Source organism: Carcharhinus amblyrhynchos, chromosome 4, assembly GCF_965287045.1.
Source record: "Carcharhinus amblyrhynchos chromosome 4, sCarAmb.v2.hapA, whole genome shotgun sequence".
In the NCBI taxonomy this organism is placed as follows: Eukaryota; Metazoa; Chordata; class Chondrichthyes; order Carcharhiniformes; family Carcharhinidae; genus Carcharhinus; species Carcharhinus amblyrhynchos.
The window spans coordinates 74,137,701-74,163,971 of record NC_137327.1 but is presented as its reverse complement, the minus strand read 5'-3'; the positions used below and the strand labels follow the sequence as shown (position 1 = coordinate 74,163,971).

Genomic DNA, 26,271 nt, shown 5'->3' with positions numbered 1-26,271 from the left:
TGGTAATGAGCTTATAGAAACATAGAAACTAGAAAGCAGCAGTAGACCATTCGACTCTTTGAGCCTGCTCTGCCATTCATTTTGTTCATGGCTGATCATATTCAATATCCTGATCACATCTTTCCCCAGATCCTTTGATCACTTTAGCCCTAAGAGTTATTTCTAATTTCTTGAAATCACATAACGTTTTGGCCTCAACTACAGTCTATGGTAGTGCATTCCACAGATTCACCATTTTCTGGGTGAAAAAATTTCTACTCGCATCAGACCAAAAAGGTTTACCCCTTATCTTCAAACTATAATCTCTAGTTCTAGATTCCCCACCATCCAAAACGTCCTTTCTGAATCTACCCTGTCTAACACTGTTAGAATCACACAAGTTTCTATGAGATCCTCTCTCATTCTTCTAAACTCCAGTGAATGTAACCCTAACCAATTTAGTCACTCCTCATGTGACAGACTCAACATCCCAGGAATCAGCCTAGTAAACCTTAGCTGTACTCCCTCTGTAGCAAGGACATTCTTCCACAGATAAGGACAACAAAACTGAACACCATACTCCAGGTGTGGCCTCACCAACATCCTATACAATTGCAGTAAAACATCCCTATTCACGTTCTCTAATCATGTTGATGCATCTCTGCATCATCCTCACAACTCACTCTCCTACCCAACTTTGTATCATATGCAAATTTAGAGAGAATAGATTTAGTACCCTGGAGTCCTAGCACAGATCCATGAAGTACCACACTAGTCACTATCTTCCAATTGGGAAAAAAACCCACTTATACCAAATCTTTGTTTCCTGTCTGCTAACCAACTTTCTATCCATCTCAAGATACTAGCCACAATCCCATAGGCTTTAAATTTACATAGCAGTCTGCTATCTGAGACTTGTTAAAACATAAGAACATAAGAACATAAGAAATAGGAGCAGGAGTAGGCCATCCAGCCCTTCGAGCCTGCCCCGCCATTCAATAAGATCATGGCTGATCTGTCGTGGCTCAGTTCCACATTCCCGCCCTCTCCCCATAACCCTTAATCCCCTCACTTATCAAAAACCCATCAACCCGCGTCTTAAAAATATTTAGCGAGGTAGCCTCCACCACTTCAACAGGCAGAGAATTCCAGAGATTCACCACCCTTTGAGTGAAGAAGTTCCTCCTCAACTCCGTTCTAAACTGCCCCCCCTTTATCTTGAGGCTGTGCCCCCTAGTCCTACTGTCCTTTCTGAGTGGGAAGAGTCTCTCCACCTCTATCCTATCCATCCCATTCATCATCTTATACGTCTCAATGAGATCTCCCCTCATTCTTCTAAACTCTAACGAGTACAAGCCTAGTTTATTCAGCCTCTCCTCATAGCTCAACCCCCTCAACTCCAGTATCAGCCTAGTAAACCTCCTCTGCACTCCCTCCAAGGCCAAAATATCCTTGCGTAAGTACGGCGCCCAAAACTGCACACAGTACTCCAGCTGCGGCCTCACCAATGCCCTATACAGCCGCAGCAAGACCTCCCTACTTTCATATTCAATCCCCCTCGCTATGAAGGCCAGCATCCCATTCGCCTTCCTGACCACCTGCTGCACCCGCAGGCTGGGTTTTTGCGACTCATGCACAAGGACCCCGAGGGCCCTCTGCACCGTCGCCTGCTGCAGTTTTTCGCCACGTAAGTAATAGTCCTTCCTACCATTATTCCTACCAAAGTGGACCATCTCGCACTTGCCAACATTAAATTCCATTTGCCATTTCCTGGACCATTCACCCAGCCTAACTAGATCCTTCTGCAGACTCTCCACACCCTCCGCGCAATTTGCCGTTCCACCAATCTTGGTGTCATCAGCAAATTTTGACACCATACACTCGGTTCCTTCCTCCAGATCATCTATATAAATGGTAAATAGCTGACCTTCTGAAAGTCTAAATAGATCACATCCATCAGTTTTCCTCAGTCAACTCTACTCGTTACATCCTCAAAGAATTCCAGTAGTCTCATTAAGCATAATTTCTCCTTTATAAATCCATATTGACTGTCTGATCATACCACTGTTTTCCAAATGCTGAGTTATGAAATCCTTGATAATGGACTCTAGCAACTTCCCCAGTATTGGTGTTAGACTCACTGGTCTATAATTCCCTACTTTCCCTCTACCTCCCTTTTTGAATAGCGGTCTTTGCTACCTTCCAATCTGTAGGAACCAGTCCAGAGGCCAAAAACGTTTGGAAAATGACCACCAATGGATCTACAATTTCCAGAGCCACTTCCTTAATTATCTGGGATGAAGAATATCAAGCTTTGGAGATTTATCCACCCTCTATCCCATCAATTTCCCCAAAACCATTTCTCAACTAGTACTGATTTCCTTCAGCACCAGACGGTGGCCATTGATGAAGCAGCTGAAGATGGTTGGACCTGGGACATCAACAACCCTGAGGAACTCCTGCAGCAATATCTTGGGGCTGAGATGATTCGCCTCTCACAATCATTTTGTCTGTGCTAGATCTGACTTCAGCTAGTGGAGTGTTCTTACTTGTTTGCCATTGGTATTAATTTTATTGGAGGCCCTTGACACCACATTAGGTTAAACGTTGCTTTGATATTGAGAGAACTCACTCTCATCTCATAAAGGAATTCAGTTTAGGCATTTATATAGAACAAGACTATAATGAACTGAGTCTGAGTGGTCCCAGTAGAACCTAGTAGAATTAACGAGCATTGCTGTGTTTGTAATGGCTCTGTTGATAGAACTTTCCATCACCTAACTGATGGGTTGATAATTGACCCGATGTTTTCAGTACTAGTTTAACTCAGTTGGGAACAGTCACCTTTGGTCAGAAATTTGTACCTTATAAATCCTGATCTTGGTTAAACAATTGAGGAAATTATTCAGCACACAAAGAGTAATCTACACGTGGAATTAAATTCCTGATCAAATATTGTGGCAAATAAAAAATAGACTGAAATACTTTCCTCATCTGTAATGATATTCTCAGGATCACAGGTTGTTATGGTGCAAGAGGAGGCCATTTGGCTGTACCAGCTCTCCAAACCAGTATTATGGCTCAGTGCCATAGCCCTGCCTTTTCCCCATACCCTGCACAATAGGTCCTATTTTACCATTTTGACTCTGTGCTCGGCAGACTTGAAACTAGGATCCCACATTTATACCCGTTCTGAGGTGCGCCCATGCACTCGGCCTGCAATAAAAGCAGCAATTCCGCGCTGCACAAGCTTGTAAATAGGGCTTAACGTGCCCAAAACTCTGCAGCTCTGATTGGCACCTCCAAATGGGCATGCACAAAGAAAAGAAAGAATGTTGCTCCCCTGCCACATCCCTCCCGGGCTGGATAATGCCTCCCCCAGCTCCACAGACATTGCCCCATCCCCAGAACATTACTGACCCCCTCCTTTATCTCCCCGCGCCCCTGCCACCCAGACTGATTGTGTCCCCGCCCCCCCTCACTGATCTCAGGCAGAGTGGCAGCGGATACCACTCCCCCCCCAACTTATCAGAGGCAGAGTGGTAGTGGATCCACCTCCCACACCCCTCAACTGATCTCAAGCGGAGAGCCGTCGGACACTCGGCCCTTACCTCCTCACTAACTCACTGATGGAGCACCCAAATCAAATGGAGCATGTCTGTTTTGCGTCGATTCTGGATAGGCGAAGTGCCAGTAAAGTTGGGTGTGCAGCCCATTAAGTCAATTTAAATGCATGGAAATACGGCCCTTTCAGGCATGATCCCGATCGCGGCCATTTCCGGACCTTGGTAAAGGGGGGACCAGCGCGGAGGCAGGCGTGGATCACACTACTTGCCTCATGCCCGACTTTACCAAGTTTTTGTGATGGTAAAATCGGGCTCATTGTTTCTATTCATCTAATGTCCTGTTAAATACTTCAATTAAACCTCTCTTCACCACCATTCCAAGCAGTACATTCGACACCTGGACCACTTGCGTGAAAAAGCTTTTTCTCATATCACATTTACTTCTTTTGTAAATCACTTTAAACATGTGACCTCTTGATTTTGATCCTTTTACAAGCAGGACCAATTTCTCCTTATCTGCTCTGTCCAGGCCTCTCATGATTTTGAACATATCTGTTAAATTTCCTGTAGCCTTCATCTCTGCAAGGAGAATGGTGCCAACCCCTCGAATCTGTCCTCAGAACTGAAGTTTCTCATCCCTGGAACTATTCTCTTAAATTTCTTCTGCACTTTCTCTAATGTTTCTAACCCTCTCCAATGTTGTCCTCTCTAAACTGGCTGCTGTGTTTACACACAGGACACTGTTGATGAGGGAATATAATTCACTACATCAATTTCAAGAATGCTATAGGCCAGAATGATTGTGCGTGTAAAGACCTCAAACATGAACAACTGCACTGGAGTATCTGATTTGTGAGTGTTTTTATTCCAGTATACTCATGGTAGACCATTGAGATAGCAATGTGACAGTGTAGAATTGTTGCTGTAATGTTGAGCGAAAGTGGTGGTGTGATCTAAGCGTTCCAGACATTGCTTACTTTGAAAGAAGAGTTTTACAGCTTTTTCATGCAGCACCATTTCAAATATTTCCACTTATTTTCAGGCTGGAATTTACTGGGTCAATTTAATTGATCATTTCTGTGCTGGATGGGGCATTCTTATGGCTGCTGTTCTAGAACTCATCAGCTTAAGCTGGATATATGGTTAGTAGAATCTTTACTCATTTGTTTCCAAAGTCCCATATGACACAGGTGGTGCCTTCTATATCCTTTACCTGTAAAACCTTCTTACATCCCAGAGGGGATGTTAATCAAACATCTTCACCATAAGATAAGCAGGGCCAGAATTTTATGTGCAAAGTGCGGTTGCACACCTGACCCGAAGTTGATGTTGCAAGAGAAGGTATCAGGTACACACCTTGACACCATTACTCATCAGCTCATTATTTTGGTTGGCAGGCACGCACAAGAGTCAGAAGCATGCCTACAGACAATCAAGCAGGCAATTTAACTCATTAAGGGGCCAATAGACTGCTATTTTATGGCAGGCCGATTGGCAAGGCATTATTTATGCTTAAACTACAACCTCGATCCAGGACGGAATGAACTGTCAGAATTAAAATAAAATTAATACGTAAGTCTATCTGTGTAAAATTGTGTTGCCTGGATGCGATTTGCATAGCATTTCCATCACTATTTATTTTTCACAGGTCAGCAGCTCCCTGAACAACTCCATAGTGGCTGTCCTATGAGGGAACATGTAGGAAGTGCAAACCCTTCCTTTTCTCAGTGCCTGCCCACTTCCCAATCTCCCAAACCGCACTAAATCTTTCCCACTGTACATTTCACATCAACAGTCCATTAATTGGCCAGCCGGTGAAAAATCACATTTTCAGGGCCTATTACGGTCTTGCACCTGCTTCCAACCTTCTGAGTGCGAATGACACGGGTACCCTTTAAAAATGGTGAGTCTGTCCAATTTCAGGATCCCCGACCCACTCCTGGTTACCTGATTTTCAATTTGTGGGTTGGTTTGGGTCAAAAGCCTGTGCTCTTCACTCAGCTGCCTCCATTCTGAGGACAGGTATATCTAATCTTCTACAATTTTCAGGGACTTGGGGCATGGTTTAAAAGACTCCTATTTCATAGTCCCTCAGAGGAATCATGAACCATAGTTTGCATGTAGCAATGTTTTAAAAGATAAGATTAAATGATGGTCCTCAATACCCCCATGCCAAGATATTACCTCCCCCCAACTATGCCTATGATTCCTCATCCCCCTGCCAAGCCATGGGTTCCAACAACTCCTCTGGCCCCCATGTGAAGCTGTGACCTTTCATGCCCATTCACCCATATGTTTTCTATAGAAGCGATGTATCCTATAATGACTATGATGGGTTAAAAAACTGTTAAAGTAATTCATTGATTTAAAAAAAACTCCACTTTGCTCTAGGGTAATCAAAGTGTTGATCATTCCTGCTCTTTGAAGTTTCAATAGGCACTTGAAACCTCTTAACCTTTGTGGAAATAAACAGTATGAGATTGATCACAAAGATCAGGGAGTCACAGCTGTCAATAAAGCAATGTTTTCTCTGGGATTAGGTGTTTTAAAACTAACAGATGTTTTGAATCCAAGCCAAGCTTCATTATGTATGCCTATTATTTTATTATGTAAAACAAATCAAGGGATGCCTCTTTGCTTTCTTGTTGTTCACAGGGGTCAACAGATTCATTAAGGACATTGAGATGATGATTGGAGAAAGAAGTTGGCTCTTCTGGCTGTGGTGGAGAACGTGTTGGATTTTTATCTCTCCGTGTCTGCTGGGAGTAAGGAGACATTTTTTAGTGATCTAAACTGTAAATTATGAAGCTGCAGATATGTCTCATTTTTTAATCTGATCCTTTTTTTCTGAAATCATTTCAAACAGGTAATTTTCTTCTGGTCATTAGCAACATTTGCTCCACCAACATATGGATCTGTTGAATTCCCTTTCTGGGCGACAGCACTTGGCTGGTGTATGATAATCTTCTGTATCATATGGATTCCTATCATTGCCATTGTGAGTGTTGTCCAAGCTGAGGGTTTCACTTTGTGCCAGGTAAAGAAACACTTTGTCATCTTTAACTGTGAACAGAACAAATCTCCCAATTCTGAGCAGAGTTTTTCAGTGGAAAACTAGAGATGGCAGAAATAATGATTTTTAGGCATTTATATTGTTTCTTCAGAGATTGTGCCAATCTTTTAACACATTTCCTTTTTTGTGGATTGATACCTGGTATGAGTTAAATAGCCAGTTAGAAAATAAGGGCTCTAACGTCAGTGCCAAGTACTCATTCTATACATCTCATCTCTAACAATGACATCAGTTTCAATCTTGGAAGAGCTTTTCTCCTTTCTTTCTCACATACACATCGTACTCTGATCCACAGACTCTATTGTGTGTGTATGTGTGTGCGTGTATAATATATAACATATATATACACATGTGCATATACACACATATACATTTACACACAAAAACAATTTGAAACATATTGAAGTTCTGCAAAACTCCTCACTGGCACTGTGAGCTAATGACAAAATTGGTCTGAATACTGAAATGAATCATTTATAATATATTGGCAACCAGCCTAAATATTACCACCTTGAAATAGAAATAGCATCTGCTTTCAAGAAACTTTGAAGGACTAGAGGGAATCTACACTTACCACAATGTTCTGGCCTTCAATGAAAATAAGTATTTATATCAATATTTTCCCAATGTAATTCTTGATTTGCCATTAACTCCTAAACTCATGTCTTGCCTGTTGAATCTTCCTCATAGCTTTCGTTGAGCTAATGGTATATAGTTTCCTGAATGAAATTTAGTCCCCTTGTTGAATATTGGGATCACTTTAACCTCATTACACATCATGACATTTTTGTCAGATTGAAGTGCAAGGGAAATTGATTAGAAACAGTGGTGTTGGGGGTGCGTTGGGGGGGAGCGGGGAGCGGTGGGGGGGTCATAGGAAGGTGGAGGGGTGGGGTGAGTTCTTGTTCAAAGTTGATGGTGGGTAAAAACCAGGAAGCAATGTTTAAACATTTCACTTCTCCTTTTATAGAAAATTTCTGCCGCTTGCAAATCAGCTCCTGATTGGGGTCCATACCTGGAACAACACAGAGGGGAAAGATACAGAAAACAGCCTGATTCTACAGAAGCCCCTCACTGTGTGCAACTTCTGGCCACTCCTGAGATGTGAAAGTTTAAAAGAAAATATTGATTAAAATTATAAACATGGCACTGATTATCCACTACTGTTCTGGTGTACTCCTGTTGTAACTTCAGTGTGAGTTCTCTGGATAGCCAGCCCCAGTCCCCATGTGGCATATTGAATGGCTACAGAAGTGGCCTGCCATTTGCTAACAGTGGGATCTTCTGGTCCCGCTGAAGTCTATGGGGTTTGTACGCCTTGCACCCTCCACTGTAGGGGCTTACCATCAGTGGAATTGGAAGATTCTGCTGGCAGGAAGGACCAAAAAACTTAAGCCACTGTCTCACAGTTTTCTCTAGTAATCTGGAATTCCTTGGCCCTATTTTGCAGTTTGTCTTTAAATTTGCTGTCGAGCTGTCTCTTCTCTTTTTCTTTAGTGTTGAACTTGGATTAGAAACATAGAAAATAGGATCCTGCCTTCTCCCCCATTTTCTTATTAACTTTGTCCAAACATTTTTGTACTAACTTCTGATTTCAGTTTCAGTTTTTATCAGCATTTTGTTGATTGCTTCCAAGTTTCTTACAGATCTCAGTTTTGATCAGATTCTTTTCGGAAAGTTGACAGGGTGGGATTTAGTGCTTACGGTGACATAATGTCTTGATGTGGATGTGCCGGCGTTGTATTGGGGTAAACACAGTAAAAAGTCTGACAAACCAGGTTTTAGTCCAACCGATTTATTTGATAGTAAACTCACAAGCTTTTGAGGGCACTCCCTCTTCGTCAGGTGAATGGAGAGTTCTGGCCTCGGACAGAGCATACAAAGCACAGACAGTTTAGAGATTACTGATTAGAATGCGAATCTTTACACCTAACCTGCTGTTCAAGTCCTAAAGTGGCCGACAATGTGAGTGGAAGGAGCACTGATCACAGGTTAAAGAGACGTGTATTGTCTCCAGACAGCACAGTGAGTGAGGTTTTGCAAACCCAGGCAAGTCAAGGGGGTTACAGATAGTGCGACATGAACCCAAGATCCTTGTTGAGACCGTCCTCATGTGTGCGGAACTTGGCTATCAGTCTCTGCTCAGCGACTCTGCGCTGTCGTGTGTCGTGAAGGCCGCCTTGGAGAATGCTTACCCGAAGGTCAGAGGCTGAATGCCCGTGACCACTGAAGTGTTTGCCAACAGGAAGGGAACAGTCTTGCCTGGTGATTGTCGAGCGATGTTCATTCATCCGTTGTCGTAGCGTCTGCATGGTCTCCCCAATGTACCATGCTTCGGGACATCCTTTCTTGCAACGTATCAGGCAGACAATGTTGGCCGAGTTGCAAGAGTATTTACCGTGTACCTGGTGGATGGTTTCTCACGTGTGATGATGGTATCCATGTCAATGATCCGGCATGTCTTGCAGAGGTTGCTGTGGCAAGGTTGTGTGGTGTTGTGGTCACTGTTCTCCTGAAGGCTGGGTAGTTTGCTGCGAACAATGGTCTGTTTGAGGTTGTGTGGTTGTCTGAAGGCAAGAAGTGGGGGGTGTGGGGATGGCCCTGGCGAGATGTTCGTCTTCATCAATGATATGTTGAAGACTCCGGAGAAGATGTCGTAGCTTCTCCGCTCCGGGGAAGTACTGGACGACGAAGGGTACTCTGTCCACTGTGTCCCGTGTCCCGACATTGTCGGCCACTTTAGGACTTCAACAGCAGGTTAGGTGTAAAGATTCGCATTCTAATCAGTAATTTCTAAACTGTCTGTGCTTTATATGCTCTGTCCGAGGCCAGAGCTCTCCATTCACCTGACAAAGAGGGAGTCCCCTCGAAAGCTTGTGAGTTTACTATCAAATAAATCGGTTGGACTAAAACCTGGTGTTGTCAGACTTTTCACATAATGTCCTGCCAGACTAGCTCTGGTTGTTTAATAATAACAGACAGAATCAAAGTAGGAACTGGAAAAGTAAGTAAGTTATGTTGAACCTTTATAAATCACTGATTAGCCCTCCGTTGGAATATTCTGTCTAATTTTGGAAGGATGTCAAGACCTTAGCACATAGGGAGTGTTAACTCAGAGGGCAGGCTTTTCTGGCTGTGCTTACCCCAAGACTGAAAAATCCTGCCTGAGGTTAACAGGCCTTTGTGTGGTCCTGTTCTGATCACCACCATTCCCATGATGGGTGGGACAGGAAAATTAAGCTCCTTTGGTACCAGGGATGAAAATCTCCACTTATCTGAAGGTGCTAGAGAAACTGGAGCCCTTCACTTTAGAAGGTTAAGAGGACATTTGATGGAAATGCTCAAGGAATGCAAAACAAAAGATTGAATTATTTTATGGGCCAATCAAAAAAATTACAAGACTACTGCGGATACGAGGCCACTAAGGAACAGACAGGATAATAACACAGATAATGATGGGAAGATGGCAGAAATTTTAAGTAATTATTTAGCTTTGGTATTTACTAAAGAGATAGAACAAATAAACAGAACATTGAACGATGAGATGAGTAATGCCATAAGTGCATTAAAAATTGAAAAATGATGATGTGTTGAATAAATTAAACAAATCCAAAGAGGATAAATAACCTGGTCTGAATGGGTTGCATCCAAATATTTTAATACAATATAAAGAAGAGATAACAAAGGTATTATTATCTCTGTCTAATAATTCAGTAGGAAAGGAAAAGTGCCATAGGACTGGTTGACGACTAACATAATTCCTATATTTAAGAATGGGATCAGCACATATCAAGGGAATGATAGACCAGTCAGTTTACATAAATGTTTATATACCTAATGGAATCCTTATCAGAGGAGAGAATTGAAGAACATCTAGAAACTAGAAATGAATAGTCAGCTTGAAATTTAAAATGGAAAATTCTTGCTTGACCAACCTTTTTGATATTTTTGAGAACTTAGCCAGGAGAGTAGACAGTAGTAATGTGCTAGATGCAACGTATCTGGATTTTCAAAAGAGATTGGATAATGTGCCCTATAATAGACAAATGAATAAGATCACAGTATGTGGTGTCAAGGGACAAGTGACAGAATAGAGTGCTTCTGGCTACAAGACAGAAACTAGTGAGTGGAAAGAAAGGATATTTGTGTTTGGCAGAAATGGTGTTCCAGAAGGATCAGTGCTGGGAATACTGCTCTTTATAATTTACATTAAGGATTAGGACTTTTGGAATCTAAAACACATTTTCTAGATTTGCAGAGATCACCAAATTGTTGTGGATGGGGTTAGAAGGGTGGCGAGGGTTGGCTGACGTCAAACTTGAGGAGGACTGCAATGAATCATAGAAGGATATTAATAAGCTTTCAGAATGGGCAAATAATTGGTAAATTAAAATTAACATAGATAAATGTGAGGTGGTACTTTTTGATAGGAAGAATAACAAAATGGCTTACTGCTTGAAAGTTGTAACTTTAGCTGAGGTAGAGGAATAAAGGCAACTCAGAGTACAAATACTTCATTCACTAAAAATTGCACCACAGATAGCAAGGTCATTAAAAAAAGAAGCAAACTAAGCACCAGATTTCATTTCTAGAGCAATAGAATTAAAATTGAAGAATTGAAAAGTAATCTAATTACGCTTAACTGTATTGAACCTTTCTGTTCACTATATTGTAAAAAGTCTACAGAATTATCGCAGTGAAACTAACTGCTACTCAAGCTCCAAGACCAAAATTCGGACTGCTACAGCTGATAGATGTCGCCATGCACATATGGTTATATAAGTACCCTGGAGATCCAATGTGGAGACTGATGTGCACACCATGAGTCTAAGTTGCCCTGCCATTCCTCTATTTATCAAATTATTAAACTGCAACTTAAATAGACACCAGCTATTCACCAATGAGTTGCTTCTCCTGTGCTCACATCACTTTTATATATGGACGTTAACCGAAATATTTTTACTTAACTCTTATCATCTAAAAATCTTAGGTAATTAGTCATAATTGTTTAATTTGGATTAATGTAAGGCTTACTAATATAGTCACCCTGGCTATTTTCCGGTCTTTAGAAGAAACCGTGCATTTCCTGGTTGTCAGTAAGTTGCTTGAGCCTCCTGCGCTCTTTCCACCCACCATCGTTCTTGAGGTCGCAGGCTGTTTGTTGCACCTCGGCCTTCAGTTGTCCATAGGCTTGTTGATCGAGCACAAAGGTCATGTGACCCATGGTGACTGCTCAATCAGTTCCTCACTCCTGCTCTTCCACATCGCCCTGCAAATATTTAGCCTTTAAATATTTGTCTGATTCTTTTTTGAGCAAATCCGCTTCCACCACCCTTTCAGGCAATGCACTCCAGATCATAACACCTTATGATACATTTTTTTTCTTCTTCTTATGTCACCTCATACAGCTTTGTTAATTGCATTAAACCTATGTCCCATGATTATCAACAGCTTTGCCACAGGAAGCTAAGTAAATCAGGAGAAATTATCAAAAACTTTCATTATATTGTATAAGATTACGTATTATATATGGCACAGATATATGGTAAAAAGTCTGACAACACCAGGTTTTAGTCCAACCTATTTATTTGATAATAGACTCACAAGCTTTCGGGGTTAGCCCCTTCGTCAGGTGAATGGAGAGTTCTGGCCTCAGACAGAGCATATAAAGCACAGACAGTTTAGAGATTACTGATTGGAATGCGAATCCTTACACCTAACCTGCTGTTCAGGACCTGAAGTGGCTGACAATGTGAGTGGAAGGACCACTGATCACAGTTTAAAGATCAGTGATCAGTGATCAGTGCTCCTTCCACTGACATTGTCAGCCACTTCAGGTCTTGAACAGCAGGTTAGGTGTAAGGATTCACATTCTAATCAGTAATCTCTAAACTGTCTGTGCTTTATATGCTCTGTCTGAGGCCAGAACTCTCCATTCACCTGATGAAGGGGCTAACCCCGAAAGCTTGTGAGTCTATTATCAAATAAATAGGTTGGACTAAAACCTGGTGTTGTCAGACTTTTTACTGTGTTTACGCCAGTCCAACGCCAGCATACCCACATCATGACAGATATATGGCACAGAAACAGGGCATTCAGCCCAACTAATGCATGCTGATACTTGTGCTTCACACAGGCCTTCTCCAATCTTTTCTTATCTAAACCTTTCATTATAACTGTCAATTCTCTTACTCCTTTTGTCTAGTTTCCCTTTAAATGCAATAAGTCAAGATCAATGCCCTCCAGAACATTGTGGTAAGCATCAATTCCCTCTAGTACTTCAAAGTTTCTCGAAAGCAGATGCTACTTCTATTTCAAGGTGGTAAGATCTAGGCTGGTTGCCTATATATTGTAGAAGATTCATTACAGTACCCAGGATCGCTATAAAAAAGATTATGATCATTGATCTTCGAATCCAAATATAAAGCAGTAAGAGTAGAGCAGAGATTCAAAAAGAGCAGCAGAAGTTCAGAAAGCAGTTTGAAAAATAAGAGAAGACTGGTAGTGTTAAAATGGTGGCATGGGCTCGTTGGGCCGAAGGGCCTGTTTCCCAGGCTGTTTTTGTTCTTAGTTCTTTGTTCTTTGACCAGAGATTTCAAAAGCTTGCCAACATTCACATCAAACCCAGGAAAAGTTCAAAACGTTATGTCAGAATGATATCCCAAACAAGAATGAGAGTGGAGTAACAGAAACTAGCCAGGATGACTATCTTGGTAAGCTGTTAAATTAATACAAATTAAATAATTATGACCAATAATCTAAGGTTTTTAGATAATAAGAATTAAATAAACATGTTTCAGTTAACCACCATATGTAAAAGTAACGTGAGCACAGGAGAAACAACTCATTCGTGAGTAGCTGGTGACTCTTTATTTAAGTTGTAGTTTAGTATTTTGATAAATAGAAGAATAGCATGGAGTACACATCTCAACACAACCCCAGGTTGCTGTGAGGTCAAAAGAGCCATCTGACAACTGAAAAACAACAGGACCTCTGTCAAGATGGAATCCCTGCTGAAGTATTAAAATATGGCAGAGAGACACTCTTGGCAAAATCTACAACCTCGTCACCCTTGTCTAGAAGGAAGAAAGCATGTTGGGAGATCTTATCTTACCTGCTATTCAGCCGCCACAGAATTTACCTCCCTTGAGTAGAAGCAAGTCAGCCTTGACCCTGAAGGACTGTCAAAGAAGGACTCTTTTGGATGTGGAGCAAATGTATTTTCAATTTGAGAAAGATGGGTTGGCATTTGTATTTGTTTGATGGAGTTCCATCAATATGTCTATGGTTGACAGTTTTTGTAGTTACTGATTATAAACCACTATTGGGCCTCTTCAAAGGGGACAAGGCAATTCCTCCCATCACCGCTGCTCGGATACAATGCTGAGCCTTGTTACTGGTAGCTCACGAATATCTTCTGGAGCACTGCTCTTGAACCCGGATAGTTAATGTCGACACTTTGAATCGCCTCCTGTTGTCCACAAGCCTGGCTCCTTTATCAGCTTGGAAGAGGTTATGATGACTCTGAACTTTTTGGAAACCTTGCCATTATCAGCAAGGCAGATTAAAACCTGGATGCAAAAAGAACCAACCTTATCCAAAATAAGGCACATGACCCTAGCTGGTGGTTTCCAAGGATGACTCTCTGAAGAAATGAAAACCCTACCTAATTGGAATAATTCTCTGGGTATCCCAAGTAATTGTTCTGGCCCTCAAGACAACTTCCAATATTATCAGTTAATTAACAAAAAATAATGAACTCCCGGGAGTATCAAAAATGAAGATGTTGGCCAGAAGTTACATCTGGTAGGCCGGTCTTGACTCTGATATCACAAACTTGGTAAAGCAATATGAGCTGTGGCAGAAAAATCAAAAACTCCAACTCTCAGCGTCACTATACCTATGGAAGTGGCCGGGCAGGCCATGGGTGTGTGGACATGTGGACTTTGTGGACCCCTTTATGGGTTCCATTTTTTAATCACGGTGGATGCACAATCCAAGTGGTTGGTGGGGTTCATGACTTCTCAGGATTAATTGAGAAATTACTGTGAAGCCTCATTACATATAAAAGTCTTAGTTTTTGATAAAGGCATGGCCTCCACCAGTGGTGATTTTCAAACTTTTGTGCTCTCAAATGATATCTAAAACATCTGGAATTTACCTTATCATTCATCATTAAACAGACTGGCAAAATAGACAGTTCAAATTTTCAAAAATGGTATGAAGAAACAACCGGTGACATACGTGGAGATTGAACTGGCAAATTTTTGTTTGATTACAGGACTACGCTGCACATCACAGCAGATGTTCCTCAGGCAGACCCATTAATGGGGCAATGGTTTCGTACCAGAGTGAACCTGCTATTCCTAAACTAGATGGGAAGGTGGAGTCCCAACTGGAAAATCAAAAAAGAAACTTTAATTCTGCAAAGACAGAAAGAATTTTCAAAATGGGTTATCAGGCTCATGAAAGCAACTTCAGGTATGGCCTTAAAGGGGTCCCTGGGATCGTTATGGAGAAAACAGGACTAGTATCTTACAAAGTCAAAGCTCAGGGTAAAAGAAGCATTTGGGCCATCTCAGGACCAGGGAGACCCTGCCTGAGCTGCCCCTGCCACTGGCCCTGGACATAGCTGCTGCCAGTACCAGCCCTGATCTCAAAGCTGACTCCATGTTGGTCCCTGAAGCAGAAGCAGAAGATTTTCCCAGGCAAAGGAAAATAAGTTTGTGTGTGTGGAGAGAATGAAAAAAGTCCCTTGAAACTGACCAGTTTGTGATCCCACCATCATCCCATTCTCTTTTGGGTTTCTGCAGAGTGGGATTGAAGATGAACGGGAAACCCCTTCTTGGGTCTGTTAGTTAAGTGCTTAAGATGGTTAAGCAACCACTTACGAAATGTTTTAATCCTCAAATCTGAATTTCCCCTCTCTCCAGCATTTCTTCTCAACTTGCCAGCAATTCATTAGGGCCAACAAGGTGAGGACACAGTGGGGAAATCTTTTTCAGAAATTATATCTGGTAGGATGTGGATTGAAACTGAAGAACTTAAATTATGTCAGTGGATAGGCTGCTTTTCAAAGCACTGCTACATTAAAGGGTGTTTCACCTCTTGACTGATAATTGCCAACTTGTTGAAAGGCTGACAAAATGAATATTATAAACTGAACTGATTGATATAAGCCAAAATAATGAAGGACATAGTTAAGATAGATAGTCAACATATTTTCATAAAGGTAGGGGAGTCTAAAACTAGAAGACATCAGTTTAAGGTGAGAGGGGAGAGATACAAAAGGGTCCAGAGGGGCAATTTTTTTCATACAGAGAATGGTGAGTATCTGGAATGAACTGCCAGAGGCATTAGTAGAGGCAGGTACAATTTTGTCTTTTAAAAAGCATTTAGACGGCTACATAGGTAAGATGGGTATAGAGGGATATAGGCCAAATGCAGGCAATTGGGACTAGCTTCGTGGTTAAAAACCGTGGCATGGACAAATTGGACCAAAAGGTCTGTTTCCATGCTGTAAATCTCTATGACTCTGAGCCAAACCTAGTTATTATTCTCTTCTGGTCAGAGATTAGCATGTCAACTACTAATGGCTCTTTGACAGAGTCAGTGAGTTTCTTGTTGTTGATGTACTCATCTCAGTATTCTCTCAGGAATTTAACTCGCACTTCTAAACCAGGATTAAATTTTAAAAGTTTTCTCTGAAAGTCACACCCTGTAATCAAAACACAAAGGTTTAAAATCCTTCTGGTAGATCAAAGGTTGAAGTGTGTGCACCACCTGATATATCGTACATTCACCACCTGTACATTGCTGATATATTTGTGTCAGCTCAGCTATGTGCTCCACATATCAAGGCAAAGGGTTCATTGCCAGCCATACCTTGCAGAATTGTTTGTGAGAAAGAGGCAGAGATTGTTATAGCACACATGATTCAGACTGTACGGTATTTGAGATAACTGGGGTGATTCTCCTGGCCTGCTGCACTGCTTGATTTGCGCAGTGGGCCAGGAGATATCAGTGGGGACCCTGTAGTGGGATTCACGACCAAGCTGATTGCAACTGTCCCATGCCTTTTTTTTTAAGATAATCAGCTTCATGCCGGAAATCAGCACAAGGCTGACCACAGTATGGAAATCTAAACTTCCACATCATTAGTGAGCTCGGGACAATATCGTCTAGACTGGCTAATGTTTGGGAGAGGTTCCCACCAGTGGGTAGTGAAGCTGGTCCCCAGCAAAGGGGACCAGGCATGATCACCTCGCTGGTGGGGACAGAGGATTTGAGCACCCCCCACCCACCTGAAGTTGAGGGTGAGGGGGGTGCTTTTGGACAGTGTCAGCCTGATGCCCTAGCACTGCCCATTAGGCACTGAGCCGTGCCAAGGGGGCAAGGTCGATCAGTGGTGGTAGGGGGACCCACTGAGCATTCTGCATTAAGGATCGGTTGGGTTGGGAGGGATGGGGTGATCAGGGCTGGATGTGGCAGGGGGAGATGGGGCTGGACATAGGGGTGGGAGTGAGATATGTTGATGGTTTCAAAATTAATGTGGTGTTTTATGAAATTGAACCAAAAGATGAATAAAATCTGATTTTTGTATCTCAGATGCCTCAACTTTCATTATGACTGAGGCAGTAGAAGGATAGAAATCACATCAGAGATAAAAACTCTGGTTTACTGCAGGATCCTAAAGCTGGTCTCTAATTAGGTAGCAGGCACTTACCAGAAACAACCAGGGGCTTGATGAAGGTATTTAAGTTGGGACCCTATGGCATTTTAGTTTTCCATCACTAATTTAACACATATCAGTAGGGGCACTATTTAATTGTTAAACCATTGCTGTTCCAGCGTGGTATGGTTTGGGAACGAACTCGTTAACATTTAAAGGACACTCACCTACCATTTAAATTACCAGACTTCTGGCTTATATTCCATTCCAGATACTCACCACCCTCTGTGTGAAAGAATTTGCCCCTCTGGACCCTTTTATATCTCTCCCCTCTCACCTTAAACTGATGTCTTCTAGTTTTAGACTCCCCTACCTTTGTGAAAATATGTTGATTATCTATCTTATGTATGTCCTTCATTATTTTGGCTTATATCAATCAGTTCAGTTTATAATATTTATCTTGTCAGCCTTTCAACAAGTTGGCAATTATCAGTCAAGAGGTGAAACACCCTTTAATGTAGCAGTGCTTTGAAAAGCAGCCTATCCACTGACATAATTTAAGTTCTTCAGTTTCAATCCACATCCTTGTGGCATCTCCTGCAGTTGTCTATCCCAGCTGGCACTGAAATGTTATCGTTAAGGTCAGTGCAATCTTTAATATCTTTATTTCCAGCTCCTTCCAGACTGATGTGACAAAGGAAATTAACATTAATCACAATGCAGTTGTGCTAAAGCAAACAATTTCATCATGTTTCCAATGGTAAGTGGATGGGACTCTGAGGTTTTGTATGGGTGGCAGGTTTCTCTCAAGCCAATGCAGCTATTAGCTGTACACTTGTCACACTGCAATCTTCCAATACCATAGAATCTCTATAATGCAGAAGGCACCAACTCTCCAAAAGAGCAATTTACACAAGCCCAAAATCCCAGAAATAACCTGAAACCTTCCCAGTGGTAGATATCTATTGCATTGTATGACGGCTCCTGAGCCAGTTTGAACAGCATTATTTTGCGGTTGGGGACACTGATAGAAGTCTACAAGATTATCAGGGGCATGGACAAAGTGGATAGTCTGAAGCTTTTTCCCAGGGCAGAAGAGTCAATTACTAGGCGACATAGATTTAAGGTAAGAGGGGCAAGGTTTAAAGGAGATGTACAAAGCAACTATTTTACACAGAGGATAGTGGGCGCCTGGAACTCGCTGCCGGGGGAATTAGTGGAAGCAGATACGATAGTGAGTTTTAAGGGGTGTCTGGACAAATACATGAATAGGATGGGAATGGAGGGATAAGGTCCCCGGCAGGGTAGGGGTTTTTGGTTCCATCGTTTTACAGGTCATTTTACAATAGTTTTGAGATCACCTGGAACAATCTCAATACAACCAGAACAGATATTTTCTGTTGTTATCATCCTCACAGAGACCAATAACTTCTAAAAAGATATTTGAGTTCCCAATGTCCAATTGAAAAGAATTGCACAAAAAGATTTCAGTGTGATCACAGATCCAATCATTGAAGATCCATCTCAGTACTCACCCGTACCCTCCACCTGCTCAGACAGGGTCACAAACTAGTGAGCACATCACATAGTCTGATCTACAGCAGGTGTGGACAGCCTAGTGTGCTGGCATCGGAGGATTGCTGGAGGCCAGTAATCAGTTGAGTCCCAGAGAGATGATGTGACTCTGGACTCAATCGTGCCTCAGTTGCTGGAGCTCCAAAACCAAGCTCGGGAAAATCAGAAATGGATATCTACTGCAATCCTCAGGTTGCAAAGCTGCGTGGAAAGGTCTGTCAACCTTCAGACTGAGGTGATTGCACCATCAGATCAATATACTGAGCTCAACATTAGCAGACACCTTGTTCCAAGACATCTGCTCTGCACTTCTCTGGGAGCTGTATTCAATGGCACAGGCACTTGTTGGCATCCATCAGTATCAACACCAGAGGACTCACTCCAGTTCCCCTCAATCTCAAGGAGGCAGCCAAGGGTCCTCTAGCCCCATAGGGAGGAGGGTCGGCTGGTGTACATCCCAAGTCCATTATCTAGGTGACCCTGGAATTGTCCCTGCCATCTGAATCCCATCTTCCTGTGCCCACTTCAACTCCAGTTCTTGAGGGTAGCATTGCCATGCAGAAGGATCCCAAATGTGTTTGGGCGGGGGGTGCAGGATGGGAAGGAGGATGGCAGACAGCAGGCAGCTGCCATCTTTACTGTGAATGTTGAGGTGTACCTAATCATTGTGGCAGGGTTAAGGAACATTAAGAAGTTGCAGTTGTACAGCATTGGCTGTTGTTAATCATTTGTAAATTAAGTTCACTTCTGTATAGAAGCTCCCACTAACTTCACCCTCTCTATTTTGCCTTGTTATGATGGACTGTGTTTCCGTCATTCTGAAGTGAAAACCTAATTCCTGTGCAAGATAAAGGCTCAGTCAAAGGCCCCATCTTTGTGAAACCTTCCCTGCACATTGATGAAGTTGTGACTGCATCAATGACTGCACACATCAGTCATGCCTGTATTTCAATGGGAATTAGAATATCTGCCACAATGTACAGGGTTAGTGTTACTCAATCCAGTCTTTCTCCATGTCTTTCTCTGTCCCTGTGAGGTGTTGCTGCGGCTGCTCCCCTCCGCCCCATCCCAAGCAGCTTCTGCATCCAATGACACTATTCCTCAAGTGTTCAGCTCACAAAGGATGCTTTACGATTAGGAAAGGTGAAATCTTCCCCTCTGCATTGCCATGATGATCACTGACAGCAAGCAAGCTCCCATCAGCCAGACAGGAGTCAGACATTCATAGAAGCTCTGTGAGGATCTAAGCACCGTCCCCATTGCAAGTCATCATCATACTCCTAGACTGTAGGGACTATGGGCAATCAGTGTTTTCATGACAGGAACTTTATCACAGACTGTATGTGCACTGCCATCAGTCAAGACAAGAGTTCAATGCTCACAGATGCCATGTAAAGATAATGGGATAGCCAATGAGGCAATTGCCTTATTGTATAACAGCAATGATATTTGGACAGTACCATGGCCACATTGCCAACATACTCTCCCTCAAGGATCTCTACAGCCTTATTCACTTTGATGTCCTGCTCTTCAGAAATGTGCCACTCCTCCATCTCCTCCTCAGTCTGTTCCTTTTCCCAGATTGTTAGAGTGCAGCCCGTTAACACAATGTGTGACACCCTCTGTAGATTGCATTCAGAGTTCCACCAGATCGGTACAGGCACAGGAACCTCATCTTCAGCTCAACCAAAATGTGAGTAGTAGCATAAACCTCATTGTATCTTGTCTCAGCTGCGGGCTGTGGCCTCCACACTGGCATCATCAGCCAAGTCCTCAGTGGGCATCCCTTGTCTCTGAGACCAATAAATTATAAGGAATTCCAGTGATTCTCTTTTCCCAGAAAATGATGAGGATGTGGATCACCCTAGTCCGAGGCAACAGTGTAGATGCATTCAAGGGGGAGCAGGATGGAAGCTATAAGGAAGAATAGAATAGAGTTAGATTAGGAAGAATGGAAGAAAACGCAAGTGGAACAAAAATGACACAATTGACTGGTTGTGCTTAAAAGCTTATTCTGGGCTATATGTTCTATGCAGTGAATATTTGACCAGGGCTAACATACTACCCCTTATGGTTGGTCAGTGAATTATCAAACTTATTATTGTCTCTAGTTGTATAAAGCTATTTAAAATTTAGGAAGGAATTAAACAATAATATTATCCATTTTTTAAGCAGACACATTGAGAGTTCTACTCTGCCTGAGCTCCTGTTTGATGTCAGTTCAGCTGATGTTGTCCCTTTTAAAAATGCAGTTTTGTTAAACCTGTAAATGAGAAATAACTGAATTCTGGTTTGGATTATCCTGCAACAAAAGCAAACAACTTAAAAAAAAGTATTTAGTTTGCAATGCATTAACAAGAAATACCTTGTGAATTTTTGCATCACCTGAGTGAACAGAAGTAGACCCCATTTTAAACAGATGGGTTGTTCTATGACTGTGGAAGAATCATTATTCAGTGCGGAGCTTATTAATTTTTAACAAGCCTTGGAGCAGTAAAATGTTTGAAGACATTTGAATGAAAGCATTTCTCACATTTTAAATCCAATCCCTGAGCAAGTGGAAGAATTGTTCATTATCGTCCAAAATGGGCCAAAAACAAGAACCTTTATTTGTTTTTCCACAGGAAGAATATCCATTATTCCCTCTAGACAAGTTGGTGAGTATCTTATTGAAATGTGATAGTATTTAAAACTCTGAAATGTGCTAATGATTTGGGGATTTTGGTTGTTGTGAATTGTAGAATCTCTCTGTGGAGTTCAGGGTGTTTTCAAACTACAAAGCATTGCTGCTAAATGGAGAACAACATAGTGTTTTGTTTGCATTCCAGTCTGAGAAATTCTAATTTCTGAGTTGTCCATTTCCTCTCTTTCCACCCAGGCTGTCACCAATGGACAAGAGGGTGAAAGTGACAAGGATGTGCAGAGAGGCAACTGGTCCTCGAAGACTGAATACTTGCTCTCAATGATCGGCTGTGCTGTGGGTCTGGGCAACGTCTGGAGATTCCCTTACCTGGCTTACAGAAATGGAGGAGGTAATTAGTGAAATCTGAAATATAGGAATGACAAAGTTAGACATTAAGGGGAACAATTTATAAAGAATATTAAATTCACTGAAATAGGAAACTTTTATTGCACTAGGTAAATAATTCAGGGTTAAATAATGCTATATAAAGAATGCTTAATTCAATTTCCACAGCTTTGAATAAGTTATACCATTTGTCCAGGAATATTGGTGATGTGTCAATGTGATAGTTTAGAATTATAGGCAAGAGTGAAATATATCCATATAATCCATTAAAATGCAATGCAGAAGGAAATCATTTGGCCCTTCAATTCTTCACCGACTCTCTGAAAAAGCATCTTATCCAACCCCATGTCCTATCCTATCCTCATAACCCCATGCCTTTACCATGACTAATCCACCTAACCTACTCATCTTTGATGACTGTAATGACTTCAGCCAGGCTAATGAGGTTGGCTTGCATGAACTACCTGATGAGTCTATGACCCTGCTCCTGGGCCTGGTAAAGTGCGCCATCAATAGATCCAGGCAGCAGGTGATCAACAGGGTTGTCCATCCTGACTGTCTGCCCCTCTACTGCGGCTAAATTCACAGCCAAGGTATCCTTGGAGAGGAAGCGTGCGGTGTCCACAGGCACAGTTGATGCCTTCTGCGCCCACTGGGCACTGCAGGGGCTGGGGTGTATTATCAACCCTGAAAATCACATTGTAATCGGATGTTTTTAAGCTTCCTTTGTACTTTGTTTTTTGTTGCTGTTCCCGGTCCTATTGGGGAGCTGCCCCTTTTCATTTGTCCCTAAGTTAGTTTGGGTTACTTTTTTTGTTTGGTATACAAAAGAGATACCTGATAAGTCTGAATTGATGATTAAATCAGGGAACCTCATGCTCCCTATTTAGAGCAGGTGTGTCAGACACCCAGCCTTCATTCAGCAGGGAGCAACTGGAGAGCTGGCTGTGTACAGATGTATGGTGTAAATGAAATAACTTGGTGACGGGACTATTGCCTCCATGGAGTTATTACAGACACCAAGGGGCAATTTAGCATAGCCAATCCACCTAACCTGCACACCTTTGGACCGTGGGAGGAAGCCAGAGCATCTGTAGGAATGTACACACAAGTATGGGGAGAACATGCAAACTCCATACAGACAGTCATGCAATGCTGGAATCGAACCTGGGTCCCAGTAGTGTGAGGCAGCAGTGCTAACCACTGTGTCACTTTGCTATCTAAAGGGGTGATTTTTAAAACAATTAAGAATGAGCCTTTACAGTTGTGTTAAATTGCTTATTTATTAATGTTGAATATCTTTAAAAGTGAGATGTTTAAAACACATGAACATCCACATCAGTCACAATTACTGCATAATATCTGAGATCCTCAGTTTTCAGTTCCATCAGACTCTGAGTTCAGGTGTAGAATTTGGGTTCAAACTTGCTTGTGAAACATTCATTGTCTTGAACCTACTGTTCACACCCAATGAAACTGGATCAATGGAACCAAGAGGAAACATGTGAAAATGTCATAATATGATTGCTTAAGGAGACAAATACTCTGATCCAGTTTGAGAATGAAATTTACAAAATAGAAATTTCTCTGCAACTTTATTCATTTATAGAACTTTCCAAATTGGAGCTGAGCACCTCTCATATATTAATGGATAATAAAGACAAAGATATTTCTGGATAAACAAGATTGATAGATTCAGGCAATCAGACAAGATAAAACTGTTTTTGTAGTGATCAGAGATAATTTTAACCCAACTTCTGTGGTGGGAACAATGAGATTCAGCTTGAAAGCCTGCTTTAATTCCACTCAATGTTAATGATACCGACCAAAAGTCCTTTCCTATATTTTTCAGGCGCATTTCTTATTCCCTACTCACTTATGTTGGCATTCATTGGCATACCAATGTTTTTTCTGGAATCTTCCCTTGGGCAATTTGCCAGCTGTGGACCTGTTGCAGTGTGGAAAGCAGTGCCAGTGTTACAAGGTTAGTATTTATTCAGTAACACATGTTTGGTAACAGTTTAAATGGATAATATTATTCAAATGCATTGGTTATAATTTCCTCAATAAACAAAGATTTGAGCTTGAAGCATTGTTTACAACCTGAGCCATTATAAATTTTATAATATGGTAAGTAGAGGCACTGGTAATAATTTTCCAAGAGTCCTTAAATTGAAAAAACTGTGACTGTAACACCCTTATTCAAAAAGGGAGACAAAGACCATGTAACTACAAGCCTTTGTCATCAGGAAAATGTTAGCATCATCATAAAGAATGTGGCAGCAGAGCATTCAGAAATATACAATATAATCAAGCAGAGTCAGCATGGCCTCATGAAGGGAAAATCATGCTTGCCAAATTTATTAGAATTCCTTGAGATGATAATGAACAGGATAGATAAAGGGGAACCACTAGATGTAACATACTTGGATTTCCAGAAAATATTCAATATGATACCACTGTAAAAATGACTTAATAAATTAAGAACCCATGGTATTAGATTTCCCATCTAATTCCCAATCTAATTTCTTGTTCCTTGTTTTATTTTAAGGTGTGGGGATCACTATGATCATTTTGATTATAATTGTCAGCATTTCCTACGCCTGCATCATTGGCTACAGCCTGTACTATCTGTTTGTCTCCTTCCAATCCCCCCTGCCATGGGCAGATTGCTTCAGTTGGTGGGGTGCAGATGAAATATGCAGCAGGACTCCCAAAGGTACTGTCTGAACTTCTATTGGGTAAAGTATTGAGACCGACCGGTCAATTTTCATTCTGTCAGTCTGAATAAAAGAGAAAAATGAACAATAGTCGCAGTGATCATCTTTGTTGTGATCAGAAAAACTGGGATAGAAATCAGCAGCAGGACTCATGTTACTGAGTCTCTGGGATTTCAGGATAAGCTGTTTGAACAGTAGAAATGTATTCCAGAAAATAGTTGATATTTCAGAGCATTGTTTATGAAAAAAAAAGAAAATCGGTCACTTTTTAATTTGCACTCAGCAGGTCTATAATTCTTCCTTGTGTTCTTTCTTATTCTGTCTATTGTTTCTCTTCACGCTTCCTCCATCTCTATTGTATCTCACATTGATTCTCTTGACTGAGTATTTCTGCATCGTGCAGAAATCTTTTTATTCAATTTTTCTTTCATAAGAACATAAGAACATAAGAAATAGGAGCAGGAGTAGGCCATCTGGCCCTTCGAGCCTGCCCCGCCATTCAATAAGATCATGGCTGATCTGTCGTGGCTCAGTTCCACTTTCCGGCCCTCTCCCCATAACCCTTAATCCCCTCTCTAATCAAAAATCCATCAACCCACTTCTTGAAAATATTTAGCGAGGCAGCCTCCACCACTTCAACGGGTAGAGAATTCCAGAGATTCACCACCCTTTTTCCAAATATCTCCAAGCATTTGTATATTTTTAATTTGTCTGTCTCACATTAACTCTATCCATTTTAGTTGTTTTTTTTCAAGGTTTGTCCAATTTCCTTTCTTCCCACCTTCCTATAGTGACCAGCTGTTCACCTCAAGTTTCCAAACAATTATTTCTTAAGATATTAAAGATTAATTCTGTTTGAATTGATCAGAGCCAATTTAAAACTCTTCATCATGATATGGCACTTTGAAACTCCTGAAAGAGGTAAAATGTTTTGATTTTGGGAATGAAGCTCTTGGATGATGAAGCTTGACTCCTGTCATCCTGGCATTGATGGGGAACACACCCTCACTGACACTGATGGGTCAGTTGCTATTTTAGGTTAAATGAGAGCTAGTTGGCAGCAGGCAAGACTTGTTCAGACATGGAAAGGAACCCTACCTTGGGAGAGCTGCCTGCCAGTCAGATTAACCAACAGTTCTAAACAAACAAAGAACAAAGAACAAAAACAGCCTGGGAAACAGGCCCTTCGGCCCAACGAGCCCACGTCGCCATTTTAACATTACCAGTCCCCCCCTCCACCCATGACTCTTATCTATTGTTTATGGCAATCCACATTGAGGGAAACTAATTTAGGGACAATTTATCACCTCCAATTAGCCTAATAGCACATCTTTGGGGTGTGGGAGGAAACCGGAGCACCCGGAGAAAACCCACGCAAGCACGGGGAGAATGCGCAAACTCCCACAGACACTGGCCTAAATCCATGTGACTGCCCAGCAAACAGTGATAGTCACTGAGCTGTCGTGTTGCCCAGCATCTGGTCCAGTTTAAGCACATACTAACGACATGAAGCACTAGGCCACTCTCGAACAACCAAGAGCAGCCCAAGTATGACCCATCGCGTGTATGCCCCTCGTTGGACAACAAGGTGGACCGACTTAAAACCTGTGAATTAAAAGAGAAAAAACATTATTATCATACCACATCCTTTTACATTA

The 26,271-nt window shown here is 41.7% G+C and overlaps 2 protein-coding genes across 2 annotated transcripts in view; both read left to right on the top strand.

Annotated features, from left to right (window-relative positions):
* Nucleotides 1-7,801, top strand: part of LOC145342447 (sodium- and chloride-dependent neutral and basic amino acid transporter B(0+)-like) — a 55,146-nt gene extending 47,345 nt beyond the window's left edge. Inside the window, exons 11-14 of the mRNA XM_080188009.1 lie at nucleotides 4,588-4,687; nucleotides 6,201-6,310; nucleotides 6,412-6,582; nucleotides 7,589-7,801. Coding sequence (XP_080044135.1) covers nucleotides 4,588-4,687; nucleotides 6,201-6,310; nucleotides 6,412-6,582; nucleotides 7,589-7,726 — 519 coding nt within the window. The 3' untranslated portion in view covers nucleotides 7,727-7,801. The remainder of the gene's footprint in view (nucleotides 1-4,587; nucleotides 4,688-6,200; nucleotides 6,311-6,411; nucleotides 6,583-7,588) is intronic.
* A 13,557-nt stretch (nucleotides 7,802-21,358) lies between these two features.
* Nucleotides 21,359-26,271, top strand: part of LOC145342119 (sodium- and chloride-dependent neutral and basic amino acid transporter B(0+)-like) — a 55,406-nt gene continuing 50,493 nt past the window's right edge. Inside the window, 4 exon segments of the mRNA XM_080187357.1 lie at nucleotides 21,359-21,522; nucleotides 21,744-21,897; nucleotides 23,746-23,877; nucleotides 24,445-24,612. Of these exon segments, the coding sequence (XP_080043483.1) occupies nucleotides 21,451-21,522; nucleotides 21,744-21,897; nucleotides 23,746-23,877; nucleotides 24,445-24,612 (526 nt within the window). The 5' untranslated portion in view covers nucleotides 21,359-21,450.